Genomic DNA, 14,211 nt, shown 5'->3' on the forward strand with positions numbered 1-14,211 from the left:
CTTAAGAACCCCCGGCTTGTCTTCGTCTGGACTCGCTTCACACTCTTGAGGAAGCTCGGCGTGACAGCGCCCAAAGTGGTGAAGGAGTTTCTGTTGTGCCGCGTCGCTCCCCTGCAGCGCCACTCTCGCCGAATGTGGGCCTTTCGTGGGCGCGAGGATGACATGAGGCTCCAGGAAGAAGACCTGGCTCCTGCGGCGCTGAAGTCGACGCTCTTGACCTTGGCCGGGGACCTCAACCCCGGCAACATCCGGCAGGGAGGGGCCTTGCTGTATCTCTGCCAGAGCAGGGCTGACTTCGTGAAGCAGATGCCCGTCTTCGATGAGTGGGGGCTGCGCCCCGCCGGCCTCCAAGGACCTCGCGAGAATCCCGTGGCGGTGACTGCCCTTTCAACTGGCCAAGGAGACTCCTCCTCAAGTGGCGGAGCAGGGAGGCGGAAGGCGCCGGAGGCCGAGGGGGCTCCTGATGAGGTGGCAGCGCCGGGTGACGCTCGCGAGGGGTCAGCTCCTGAGACCCGTGCCACTGCGTCCGAAGGTGGCAAGCAGCCGCTCCTAGCGCCCGGGGCTGAGGCCTTGGAGGCTCCAGCTGCGTCTTCTGGCGAGGTGATGGACGGCACGCGCCAGGCGGGTGCCCCTGACGCGGACCGTTCTGATGCTTCGTCCTCGCGGCGGGTTGATCCTTGCGCTCTTCTCTTGGGCCGCTTCCGTGTGGACTTTGAGGCCCTCCGGAGGAAGAGGGAGGCCCTGGGTGATGACCTCCCTTGTCGCGCGCTGAAGCGCAGGAAGTACTTCGCCACTGACGAGTAAGTCTTCTTCCTCTCCGGCTCCTGATCCTCTTGTTGCTTTCGCTGATCCTTGCTCCGCAGGCCCCTTCCGACTGAGCTCGCGGAAGTCACCGAGGTGCCGCCTCCCTTGGCTTCGTCTCCTCTACCGTCCTCCAATGCCCCGAGCAGTTCTGCCCTTGTGGTGAGGGCGTCTGATGGGGCGGACCGTCTCGAGGTGCACTGCGGCCCTTCATTCCCCGCGCTTCTCCTTCGCAGACCCTCTCAGGGAATAGCCAGTCTGCCATGGGCTTCCCGTCTGGTCAGGGGCCGCGACTGGTTGATGCGCCTCCTGCGCCCCTCATCTGGAGGTGGGCTGGCCCTAGGCCGGGCCTCTGATGTGGCGCGCCCGGCCGTCGCGAGGGCGCCAGCCCCCAGCCCCCTGCCCGAAGGAGGGACGATGATTAGCGGCCCCCGGCGCTTGCTTGGGGCGGATGATGGCGTGGAAGATGTGCTAGAGCGCGCCCGGGAGCGCCGCACTCGCCGCCAAGGGTTCCTTCGACGAGCGGCCGACGCGGTGGACTTGCTTGGGGAGGAGCTTGCCGATGAAGACGCTCGCCTGGAGGCCGAGGGCCTGCGCCTGGCCGCAGGGAGGCGCGAGCTGGAGGCCGCCGTCGCCCTCGTGCGTCGTCAGCGTGACCTTGATGATGAAGAGGCGAAGGCGTCGCTGGAGGCCTCTCGAGTGGCCCGTTCCCAGGCCATCGAGGAGGCCCGGAGAGCTGACGGGTGGCGAGAGGCGGCGGAGGAGCGGGCTCGCGAGCTCCTGGCCCGGTGTCACTCACTGGAAGAGCAAGCGGAGCTGCGCGAGGCAGCCCTCGCATCGATGGAGGTGGCTTCTGGCGACCCGGTTGAGCTTCAGAAGCGCGAGGAAGCGTTGGTGCTGGAGGCCGCCGAACGCACCTGTGAGTACGAGCGGCTGGAGACGAGGGAGCGCCTGGTGACGCAGGCGGAAGACGATGTCGCTGTGTGGGAAGCGCATGTCCTGGAGGAGGTTTGCCGTCAGGTGGCGGCGGCGCGCCAAGGCCTCGATCGTGAGTTCGAGGGGAAGCTGGAGATGATCCGGGTCGAAGCCGAAGGCAGAACCGCAGCCCTGAGGGCCCAACGGGACGAGGCGGCGCGGCGGGCCGACGCCTCCCAGGCCGTCCTTGAGGCAGCGCAGAAGGAGTTGGCCGCCTCCCAAGCCGAGGTGCTCCGTCTTCGCCAGCGGATGGAAGAGGCTGAGGCCGTTGAGCGTCAGAATGCCGACGAAATATGCCAGCGGCGACTCCTGGAGCACGCGCACGGCCCCATGCTCACCACGCTCAGGGAGAGGGCTAACATGGCCTTGGGCAACATCTGCGAGGCATCCGTCGGCGAGCCGCACACGATCAACTATGCCGGCAACCTGCAGTTCTTCACCACTGTGGTGACGCAGCTAGAGGCACGGTCGGTCAGGGCCAACAGGTTGGTGGAGGAGAGGAGCCGCGCCCTGCTCAAGCGCGCCTTTTCCCGTGTCTTCAGCCATCTCCAGCACATGGATCCCCACTTCGACTTTGATGCCGCCATCGCCCCAGTTCCCCAGGCCGTTCGAGACGACCTGGCGAAGTGTGTGGAGGACAACATGGACGCTCTCGTCCGCGCCTTCGCTTCGGATGACGACGACGTGATCGTGGCTGCCGACGAGGGCGGTGTGGTGGATGGCCCTGACGTCGCTGGTGGTGACGCAGACAACGAGGGAGAGTTCAGTGATGCCAGCGACAGCTCGGGAGACGCCCCCGAGGATGCGTTGGGGGATTCGTCAGACTAACCATGTACTACTCCTGTCTTTTGCCCTGCATGAATAAAACTCAGGTGTTTGGCCTGATGGTCGTGAGAGCATTTTGGGAGGGGAAGCCCCTCATGTAAAAACTTGTGTCCATCATATCAGTAGTAGTCAAATCGTGCGCGTGCCTGATGGTGGGCTGGTTTACCTTTGCTCCACACTGGCTCCGAGGCGGCCTGCAGGAGGGCGCGACGTCTTGGGTGCTCCCTAGTTGGGTCCTCAGGATGTGAGATCGTTGCTGACGAGAAACTTCACAAGCGTTGGCCTTCTTCACAGGCTCTGGGCCTTCTCTTGAGCGCAATGACTTCACAGGCATTCGCCTTCTTCACAGGCTCCGGGCCTTTTCCTGAGCGTAATGACTTCACAGGCACTCGCCTTGCTTCACGGGCTCTGGGCCTTTTCCTAAATGCGAGGGCTTCACAGGCACTCGCCCTGCTTCACAGGCTCTGGGCCTTTTCCAGAACGCGAGAGCTTCACATGCACTCGCCTTGCTTCATAGGATCTGGGCCTTTTCTAGAACGCGAGAGCTTCACAGGCACTCGCCTTGCTTCACAGGCTCTGGGCCTTTTCCAGAATGCGAGAGCTTCACAGGCACTCGCCTTGCTTCACAGGCTCTGGGCCTTTTCCAGAACGCGAGAGCTTCACAGGCACTCGCCTTGCTTCACAGGCTCTGGGCCTTTTCCAGAACGCGAGAGCTTCACATGCACTCGCCTTGCTTCACAGGCTCTGGGCCTTTTCCAGAACGCAAGAGCTTCACAGGCACTCGCCTTGCTTCACAGGCTCTGGGCCTTTTCCAGAACGCAAGAGCTTCACAGGCACTCGCCTTGCTTCACAGGCTCTGGGCCTTTTCCAGAACAGGGCAACCTCCGCAGGCATCCGAAAATCCTCCCGAGAGGGAGCAACAGCAGCAGTTGGGCTGCGCACGAGCCTGGCCTGACCCGACTCGCGAGGGGCTCGTGAGGGGAGGCAGCTGTGGCGAAGCGGTAACCAGAACGCGAGAAATAGCTCGAGCGAGAACAAGCACCCCTTCCCCGAACACACGCAAATCGCAAATCCAAATCCAACTTAAATCCAGCGGGAGGAAAGATACAGCCAAAGGGAAAGGCAAAGAAAGCAGACAAAAGGCCGCGTCCGGCACCTAATCTAGTCTTGGACGTCTTCTCACCAGCGCGGAGCTAAGTGCTGTCCACTGGGTGTGGGAGGGAGCCCCAGGGCCTGAGGCCGGCACCCCTGAGACTCCGGGGCGTGTACAGCCCCACTCATTATTACGTGAGAGTGTCACGGGGCGGCGAGCTTCACAGGCACTGGGCCTTCTTCACAGGTACTGGCCTTGCTTCATATCGCCAGACGAGGGCCCCGCCTTGCGCCACACTCTAGTGCCATCAGCAACGACCGGAACCCAGGACGCCGCCCGATGGGGTAGAGCGGTCGCCAGCGGTTCCCCCGACGACCACGGGTCCTCTGCCAGGGGCAGGCCCTGAGGCACCTCCCCAGCAGAGGGCCTACCTCCTGAGAACGCCTTGCTCCGAACGCCGCGGTGGTGATGTCGGGTCCCGGCCCCTCTCCTGCAGCCCCCTGCGCCCTCCTCCTGAGGGGTAGGAGACTGTGGGAGCGGGGCAACTGCTTGCCACGGTGACCTGCACCTCCCGCGATCCATGGTTAGCGTATACCTGCCCCTGAAGAGTTAGCGGTGCCCGATAATCGTTGCCTCCAGCGTGGCCAGCGGGTTCGTCCCGAGGCTCCTGGAAGGGCTCAGCTTCCATTGCCTCGTCCCCCCAGCTTGGGCCGAGGAGCGAGCCTTGTCCGTCCTCGTGAGGGTGTCCTTGGTCCATCATGAGGGGCACGTACTCTTCCGTCGTCGTCATCCCGAGTGCCACGCTGTGACACCCCGCATGCCACGCGGTCCCACCTGCCATGCCTGCTGCGGGGTGGCAGCGCGGCCACCCTCTAGGGCCGCGGGTCGCGTCGAGTCCTTCTCCTTCGCGGGCCGGGGGCGGGGGCAGCGCCGCCGCCGGTCTGGTGCTGACAGCTTCGCTGGCGTCGGAGTAGCCTTGGAGTCCGCGGGCGCGTGCAGAGCCCCCGTGCGGGTCGCCCTGGGCTTGAGGTGGGAGCTGGATGGAGAAGGGGTGAGCCCCCGAGGCGGCGAAGCCCAGGAGCTCCGCCACTCGCTCCAGCAGCACGTCGCGACCGCCCTCCAGCAGTCTGCACCGCAACAGTTCTCGGGCCACCGTGAGCGCAGCCCACGAGTTCGCCTGCTCCCGGCGGGTGTAGGGCGTCGTGGTCGTGGCGTGGTTGGAGGCCCTTGCTGCTGACCGTGCCTGCCGCGGCGTAAGAGTTGTCGAAGTCTGTCCGCGTCACCCGCGGCCCGCAGCGCCCTGCGGACCGCGAGCTGCCTGGGGCGCGGGGTCGCCCGAGGCGAGCGATTCTGCGCGTTTGGGCCACGCAGCCCACGGGTCGGGGTTGCCCTCCTGGTCGTCGGGCATGGTGATGAAGACGCGGCGGGGCACGGAGTGGTGGGAGACGAATTCTGGCGCACCCCTACCTGGCGCGCCAAATGTCGGATTCGCGGGTTCCGGCAGACCCTTAAGGTTCAAACACTGGGGTGCGCGCGGAGATCACGCCTTCAACCTCTCCGTCTCGCAAGGATCTAAACTACTGAAAGAAATGCATAAGAGACACAAGATTTATACTGGTTCGGGCCACCGTTGTGGTGTAATACCCTACTCTAGTGTGTGGTTGGTGGATTGCCTCCTGGGGCTGATGATGATGAACAATACAAGGGAGAACAGCCTCGCGAGGGTCTGTTCTTGGCTGGGGTGATGAACTGCTAGGAGGAGTTCAGTCACCTCTCTCTCTCTCACTCTGCTTCCTACCAATCTCAAACTGATCGAACCCCTCGCTATGTGGGTGGCTAGTCCTATTTACAGAGGCCCTGGTCCTCTTCCCAAATATTGAGCGGGAAGGGAGCCAACAATGGCGGGCTAATTTGAAGGGGGACAGCGAGTACACTTATCCTGACAAAAGCAGTCTTCGCCTGCCAAAGGCTCTGGTGATGACGCCGTGCTGGGCTCCATGGTGACCTCCGTCTCGTAGTCCGCCTGGTCTTGGTCTCGTTGCACCGAAATGGCAACCTTTGCCTGATGCCTCGGTACTCCGCGGCTGTGCTTGCCCCCTTTGCACCAAAGAGGAAAGAAGGACGCTGCGCGCGCTGGTGCCCGCCTGGCACCCTGAGTCGTCATGGCTTACGTCATGGGCACCTCGCGAGGTACCCCGCCTTGAGCTCTCCGCCTCCTCGCGAGCCAGCCTGATGAGGCTGCGCCTGAGGATGCGCCGTGTCGTCCGCCTCGCGAGGCTTGGCCCCTCGCGAGGGTCTTGAGTCTTGTGTTGATGAAGATGGGCCATGTTGGGCCCCCATTGCGCCACGCCGCAGGCCGCAGGCAGACAAGTCTGGGGACCCCCGTTCCCAGAACGCCGACAGCCTCGTCACGACGCGCCGCGGGTTGCGGGATTGAGCCGAGCCGAGGACAGAGCTATGCACGTTGTCTATATTTTTGCTGCATGGGAAAATTAATGAGTCATTAATTAATAATTAACGGACGCGTTAATTACTGAACCGTTTCCGATTCTTTTGGATCGTGACGACTCAGACGTGGGGTTTACTCCCACGACCTACCCGGCCCGCAATATATAGTCAGGGCAGACGTCTACCCTAGCCGCCGCTTCGTATGGTTTCTCATCACCGTTCCAGATCATAGCGCCGCCAAGCTAGTCTTCTCCATCCCCCCTTCCGGCGTGCACCGCGAGAAGGGACAGCAGACCTCCGGAACCCCGCCTCTCGTGATCCTGTACGGGAGAGGGGCGATCAGGTTTTTGGGGAGCGCACTCGCGCGACTGCTGGCAGCGACGACTTCGCGAACGACGACTTCTTCCCCGACCTCAGCAACCTCATCCTCGACGACATGGGCGACAACATCAACACTGGCGGTGCTGCACCCGCTGCACCGTATGTGATTCTATCCTTCCTGTTCGAGATCGTGGTAGAATTCATGTTTCTAGTATGTGCCCTAGATGTGATATGTTCATCTGCTATGCTAGTTCGCATGATTAGTTTAATCTCTGCTGCTGTGGTCATGATTTATATTCTGTTTATTCGGATTAAATCTCGTAGTAATTTGCTCATATTTCCATCAGAAACGGCAACGCCTCTCTTCGCCTTAGTGTCTTTACCCGTCTCGTCGGCAAATATGTACAGATCTCACAACATCTTAGAAACATTTGAAAGATAAGTAAGAACCTAAGCTATAATTGATTTCAGAAATGACCGCAGAGGACAATCTGAATTTGTAAAAAAAATCACAGCAACATGGGCTTTAAATACGAAAACCACTATCTGATGCAATCTCAAACAATCGAACGAAAATATATTTCCCCATGAATCACTTGTATATTTACCAATGATAGCTTGCAGAAGCAAGTCACATAACAGAGAGAGGAAAGCATATCGTGCATTCAAGTCAGATAATTGAGAGGATAATGTGATATACAGCCAAGTCATCTTTGACTGCAAGTAAATTTCAGAAAAAGAACTTGAGCAGATCAACAGAGGCCATTGATAGATGATCTTAACAATTTTACGGCACATCAATTTTATAGTAACTGTTATAATGTTTGCTCAATTTTATAGGAGCTGTTATTGCCCAAATCCCCACGACCTGCGACCTAAAGTAAATTATTGCAAGACAAAAACTTGAATTACTCAACTGTTAGAAAAATATAAGCATTTTTATAGTCTAAAACTATGTTGTGACCAACAATTATACCATAAGTTCATTAGCCAAAAGCAGGCATAATTTCACTTAAATACCAGGAGGAAGAAATTAATTTATTTAGCAGTGGCATGACTCTGGACCCCTTGCTTGAGCTAGATAGAGTTTGGCGGCTGATAGAGGTATAAGTGAAGCATATGTACAGAACTGGTGCAACTCCTTCCCTTCCTTGTTTATGTGAGACATCCAAGACTTCCATGACCCCTATCTCCTTACACAGAGCCGTAATATTGATTGTACTCCTTTGTACAGGCCTCAGGGACAACGCATGTGTCACAAATCATGTAACTCTGGGCTTCTCTTGTTGACGATTGCATTATATGGCTCTTCTTGGAAGAATGCTACGATTCAATCATCGACAAATTCTTCTTGTGTGTAGAACTCTTTATGGTGGACTGTAATCTCCATGGTTTGTCCTCGTTTAACCTGCGTGACATCATAAACTGCAAATTGAAAATGGATTTAGCATAAATGCAAAGATGGATTGACACTACCAAAGAATCCATACTTCAGAGATAGATCTGTATTTTAAGTGAAGTAATCTTCCTAAGGAGGCCTTCTTAATAATATAATGTAATTTGTCCTTGATATCCCAGGAACAGGGTCATCATCTGCAGCTGAATGAAATTTCTGCAAGCCAGGTACAATTTTTTTTTTTACTTTGGATTTTGCTAGCAGAGCAGCTGAAGACCTCGGTCCTTCCAGTATTGGATTCAGCCATCTGAATAGCACACAAAAAACTTATATTTTCCTTATCTGTAGATTGAATGTTAAAGTGTAAGATGAACCACAAACAATGGAACCTCAGATTGAGACTATAGTATAAGAAATAAATAACTTGTCCAGATAGAGATGCGAGATATGAGCTAACCGTAGGTCAACAAAGCAAATGAAAGGAACGAGTTTGACTCACCAATTTGTTAAATTCCAAAATAAAACATCCTTTTAACATCATTCTTTGTTGGATTGGGGACACTCTCATGCCCCGTCTCCATCCATAATGAAACCAAAGTAGTTTTACACCAGAATCTTCCAACAAAACATGGAGAGGAGCAAACACCTCCCATGCTTAACTGAAGTTAACTTCAAGAAGGCAAGAATTTTCTGAACATGTGATGCAAAATAAAAGGCCTCCTCCAACTTGATACTACTGCAGGAAAATTATGGCGCAACATTTCTAAAACTTGTCACTCCATCAAATTCACAGCACACCAATATCCATGATATGACATTTCTCAAAAGTCGGCATACTTCAAATTCACAGTATACCGGTATCTAAGATACTACATACCTATCAACTATATGTACCTCCTCCTAGAGCAAACCCAACAAAGGCCACAACCAAAACTGTGAATGTTGCAAAAGAAACTCTTGCCATGATGTTGGCCGTCTTCTTGGGGACTGGTGCGACGAGGAGCATCGCACTGACTGACGCAAGGAAGAACGCGATGCCAAATAGAACGGCGAAGACGCGCCTGGACTTCTTGGGGACTTGCGTAGGCAAATAGGGGAGAAGGGCCAGTGAGCCGGAGATAACAGCGCACAGCAAGAATTCAGTGGAATGGGAAGCTGCTGGCGCCTCGGGTTCCCGCTGACCGGCCGCCGTTTCGAAGGCGCTCGACCCCTGCCCCGTCGGGCCGTCTCCCCGCCAGCCGGCCGCCAGTGCCGCCGCTTCGGCGGCCAGCTTCTTGGCGGCAGCACCATCCTCCGTGTTGCTTGATGCAACACTGTCCAGCGCCGCAGCCGCCTGCTCGAGCCTGGCCGCTGTTGTCGCATCTGGTGCGGCGGCGAACCCCTGCAGCGCGACCGTCAGCTCGGTCGAAGGGCCAGCGAGGATAGGGTCCGTCCTCCAGGAGTTGGACAGGTGATCGGCGCGGTGGATCAGACCCGCCGCTCCCGGCGGAGGGATGAGGATCAGGTGCTCGGCCCTGCTCGAAACGGCCCCGCCGCTCGAGCCACCTCCTGCTCTCCCCCCGCCGAAAAAGAAGCCCCTCCCCGCCTCCCGGCGAGATGCCGCCGCCTCCCGGCGAGCAGCGGATGCCGCCAGCGCTTCCCAGAGAGCAAGGGGTGCCGCCGCCGCGGCCGCCGCCTCCCGGCGAGCAGCGGATGCCGCCAGCGCTTGCCAGCGAGCAAGGGATGCCGCCGCCTCCTTATACTCCTCCTCGCTGGTAGATACCGTCCCTTGCTCGCCTTCGCTGGCCGCAGAGGACGCCACCACCACTTCTTGGTGGTTCTTGCAGTCGTCGCGGACGGGCGCCCGGTTCGTCGCGGCCCCGCTGGTGCTGGAGTCGCGGGAGTCGGTAGGGTCCATGACAATGACCCGCGAAGACGGCGACAGCGGAGGGGGAGACTCCGGGCGCTTGCCGGGGCCCTCGTCGGAGCTCTTGCGGAGGAGCCCCTCCGTCAGGTCGCCGTTCATCCTCTCCAAGAGGATGGAGCAGCGGGCAGCCGGACTTCGATTTGGGGGCAGGCCCGGCCGCCGGGAGAGCAGGAAGAGAACTACCCGACGGGGAGCTTCGTTTTTTCGTGGAGGGGAAGGGGACGGTGGCTCGAGGTGGACGAAGAGGGGTAGGGGAATTTCTTTTGTTTGGGAACGGGATTTTCCTTCAGAGAAGGGCGCTGCTTTTTCTTTGAGAGAGAAAGAGAAATAGAAGGGCGCTGCTATCGTGACATGGGCCGACCCAGGCGCGTGGGATGCGATATTGACCATGCACACAAAATGTTAATATTGACCATGTACACAAAAAAATGTTAATATTGTATTAAAAATGTTAAGAATGTATTATAAAAATATATTGCATATATAACAAATTGCACAATGTGTATAAAAAAGTAAACATAAAAAATATAAGTTTTAAAAAATCCTTTATTTCACAAATATTTAGCATTTATATAAAAAGAATGATTCTAATGTATATGAAAAGTGTTGAATAATCCTTCCATCCGGAATTACTTGTCACGAAAAAAAAATGCATCTAGAACTAACATACGTCTACATACATTAATTTCTTCAACAAGTAATCCCGGATGGAGGGAGTATGTACTAAAAAGTTAACATATGTTGAACAGGAAAAAAAAACCCAATGAAAATTGACAAAGAAACAAAGAAACAAAAAAGAAAAGGCAAAGAAAACAAAGGAGACCAAAGTATAACGAAGAAAGAAAGAAAAATAGAAAAAAACCAGTAAAAAAACAAAAGAATTTTTTTTTATAACAACAGGAAAAAAAATAAAACCAGTGAAAAAACAGAAGGAACCGAAGAAAAAACAAGAAGAAAATAAAAAGATGGACTAGTGCAACCATTTTACAAGAAAGAGAAAAACAACCCATAGAACGAGCGAGCAACTGAGCGAACAACGACCGAACGAGAAAACCTGCTTAGCTGCTTGCCAGGGCTGTCTCCAGAAATTCGAGGCCCCGGGACAAAAATCAAAATTGGGCCCAAAATTTTTAAAATTCGTATTACGGAAGTAATAATGTATCTAAAGCATACTCTCGGCTTATTATATAATTTCAGGTATGTTTTATTATGTATACAATATTTTGACTTATATCAAATACAAATGCTAAAATATAATAAAAGGGCACTAAAGTAATAAACTAACCTCATGTTCTACCAAAAAGCAGAATCCATCTAGTATTTCTTGAAATGAGATCTTCAATATCTTCATACTAATCTTCTCCAAGACAATATTGGGAGTTTGATTTTCAGAATTTAACGGAAATTCTTTCACAACAAATCTGTCAAGAGCACTCTTTTGAGATTGAGCTTGCGCTACTAACTTTTGCCTTTTTCTTACGCTTTTTACAACCAGAATCCTGCTGTCTGTTTCTCGAAGACATAACGAGGATTGAGAAATAAACGACTTCCTGTTAAACATAAAAGTGCCTAATTAGTGTGAATCAAAAATATAAAGGCATCTACAACTGATAAAGAATTAACTTAATTTGGTCCTACGCCTATTCTAGCACCGTGGATAAATAAATTCGTTACCAAATATCTAATCCAAGAACAAATTATCTCGTCCTACTCGGCTACTCATAACCTAGGTCAGAGAGATCAAACTTAATTAAGTACTATGTAGTGACGACGAACAAGGATAAAATTAAATAGACGAAACGGCGATACCTGAGCACCGGGCAGTCGCCGATGGTGGAAGGCAGCATCTGGGCGACTGGCGGAAACCGCGGAAAGCAGCCGGACGGCGTCCTGGGCGATGGCGGAAGGCAGCAGACCGCCGCTGATCGATTGGCGGAAGCCAGAAGTGTTAGCGATCCATATACATGGATTGATGGATAAGCACTTAACCGCCTCGTGGCTCATGGGCTGAGGTACGTTTACTTCGCAGGCTGCCATTAGATTAATGATGTATTAGCGTTACCTAGCTATTTGGGGGCCCCAATTTTTGGGGGGGCCTGTGCGGTCGCCCACCTCGGCCTCCCTTGTCGACGGGCCTGCTGCTTGCTACAACCTCGCCACTTAACTCCTACCCATAAGTGATGTTAGTCTTAGCACCATTGGTAATATTATTGCCGAGTTTCATTGACTTACGGATTCCACGACAACCCCAGGTGTAGGTGCAGGTAAAGCTTTGCTTCAAGGCGAGAGCGTGGAAGCTTCCGTGGAGTTTCTTTTCGTTCTTCTTCGACGACGACTATTGCGGAGATCTAGATTGGCAGCCTGGGATTACAGGGTGGGTGTTGCTTATTTCTGTGTCGTAGGCATCATTTGCTTCTTGTTCGTACTCGGATCAGTGCCTTCCCCGTTGCAATGATTGATATAATGTTGGGTCGTGTTGACCTTAGATTGATGAAATACTTATGTAATTGGCATATGTTTGCTCTGTTATCACTCATATTTTATCTCTTCATCTGATGTGGTTGTAGTTGTGTGATTCCCATCCCATTCATCCTGTAGTGTGTTTTGTATGATGGGAATGGGAGAGTTCAAGCATATGTAAATAAAAGATTTTGTTGTGAAAGGTGCCTTGGAGGCCCCTCTCGCTCCTTTGGATCGCTCCTCGTCCCCACAGGCGACGGGCGAACCATAGCCCGCCTTCCCCTCCCTCTCCTCTCCCGCCGCCGCCGGCGTGGTCCGCCGGGCCTTGCCCACGCGGCGCTGGTGGCGGCGGGCCGGCCTTTCCTCGTGCGCGCGGAGGGTGGCGCGGGGGCTCCCGACGGCGGCGGTGCAGCTCGGCCGGCGGCGGTCCGGCTTGGTGGGGTGGTTCCCGTGGGCCTGGGTGGTTCCTCGGTTCGGCGACGCTTACGTTGGTGGCGGGGCGGTGTGCTGGTGCGGGCGTGGCCGGCGGCGCCCGCTCGGCCTAGATCTAGGCCCATTCGGGCCCCATCTGGGTCGGGGCAGGCCGGCTGTCTCTCCCTCGGTGGCACGGCTCCCTGGAGGTCAAGGTGGTGTTGCGGTGGTCTCTGGGCGGCGGCGACGAGGTCGCTGGACGTTCTGCAGCGCGGAGGCAAGGACTTCGCGGACCCGGCTGGGCCATTAGGGGCCTGGTGTGTCCCTCGTTGTCGCGCCCGGTCAGTTGCCGTACGGGCGGCGGAGGTTGTTCCCTCCCGTTCAACTATGTTGTTGTTGCCCCCGGTCTCGTCGTCCCCATTCTCTTTCCTCTAGACCTCGTGCTGGTAACCACGGTGAAGCGTTGCAGAGGGTGTTGTGGCCGTGGTGGCCCATGCTCGTGGGTGGCAAGTTGGGTGGAGCACTCCGGATTGGCGGGGCGGTGATGGTTCTTTGGGGTCGGGAGAAATCCCTTTCGGCTTGTCCGACACCGAGGCGGTGACGCCGGCGGGTGTCGCCTTTCCTTCCTGGAGGGCTTTGGGTGTCCCCTTCTCCACTGCCCCCGCGTATCAGGGGAGACCCTCGGACTCATTCGGGCAGCAGCGGCGTTGTCATCGTTTTCTTTGTTGAAGGTGTTGCGGGTACGCGGTGCTTCGGAGTGCTAGGAGCACGGTGGGATTTCTCCAGTGGGCGCAACGGCTTCAGTCTTCTTCCTCTTTGTCGATCTGCCGGTGTTGGCATTGTTTTCTCTTTTATTTCTCTTCTTTTCTTTGGGCTTGGTTGTGCCGCAACCCCGGCGTGCTTGATGTATCGTGTGCTTGGTCATTGCTTTATAATATAAAGCGGGGAAACCTTTTATCGAAAAAGGTGCCTTAGATATTATTTTTTATGTAAACATACCACTGATGACTTTTGTGGGATAAGCAGCAGTGTGTGAAAACAGTGGGTCCATGATTGATTTAAACAGGCTTGGAACTGGGGTATCATCCTACAGAACTAACGAATCTAAATAATGAATCCAATTTAACTTTCAATAAATTACCAAGTAAAACAAACAAGGGAAACACAGTCCAATAAAGCACAAGGATCCATGGATCTTGTCCGATTAAATATTTTTTAATCAGCAGAAACAAGTGATCGTAAATGCTCAGTAGACATTTTATTAAGATAATACAACATCCCTATTTAATAATATCAAAAGATCACACCGTTAGGAAATACAGCATTCCGTTTGGGCCTTTCATATGTTTCAGGCGAAGTAGGGAAAGCAGAAGGCTACTCAAGCTGAATTAGGACAAGAGCTTCGGACGCGGAGTTTCTGTACCCGAGCTCAAATGAGCTCGGGTAAACAGTAAAATTAAAACTAAATCAAATTTTTTTAAAAAAAATCCAATTTTTTTTGGGAGAAACATTGACAAAAGTTCTAAGTGCTTGCAAAAATTTGCCATGAAATCACATTTCTAGAAGGCGTGGCAA

General features: G+C 54.5%; 1 protein-coding gene across 1 annotated transcript; it reads right to left on the bottom strand.

Moving 5' to 3' along the window:
- Positions 1 to 7,163: 7,163 nt before the first annotated feature.
- On the bottom strand, positions 7,164 to 10,078 carry LOC147980876 (uncharacterized). Its single transcript, XM_087513652.1, has 2 exons — positions 8,737 to 10,078; positions 7,164 to 7,888 (listed from the first exon to the last, which is right to left on the bottom strand). Exon 1 carries the CDS (start codon positions 9,862 to 9,864, stop codon positions 8,740 to 8,742), a length of 1,125 nt encoding a protein of 374 aa, XP_087369778.1. The 5' UTR covers positions 9,865 to 10,078; the 3' UTR covers positions 7,164 to 7,888; positions 8,737 to 8,739.
- Positions 10,079 to 14,211: the final 4,133 nt, after the last annotated feature.

This window comes from Triticum urartu, chromosome 3A, assembly GCF_056163025.1.
Source record: "Triticum urartu cultivar PI428250 chromosome 3A, HENAU_Tu73, whole genome shotgun sequence".
NCBI lineage: Eukaryota > Viridiplantae > Streptophyta > Magnoliopsida > Poales > Poaceae > Triticum > Triticum urartu.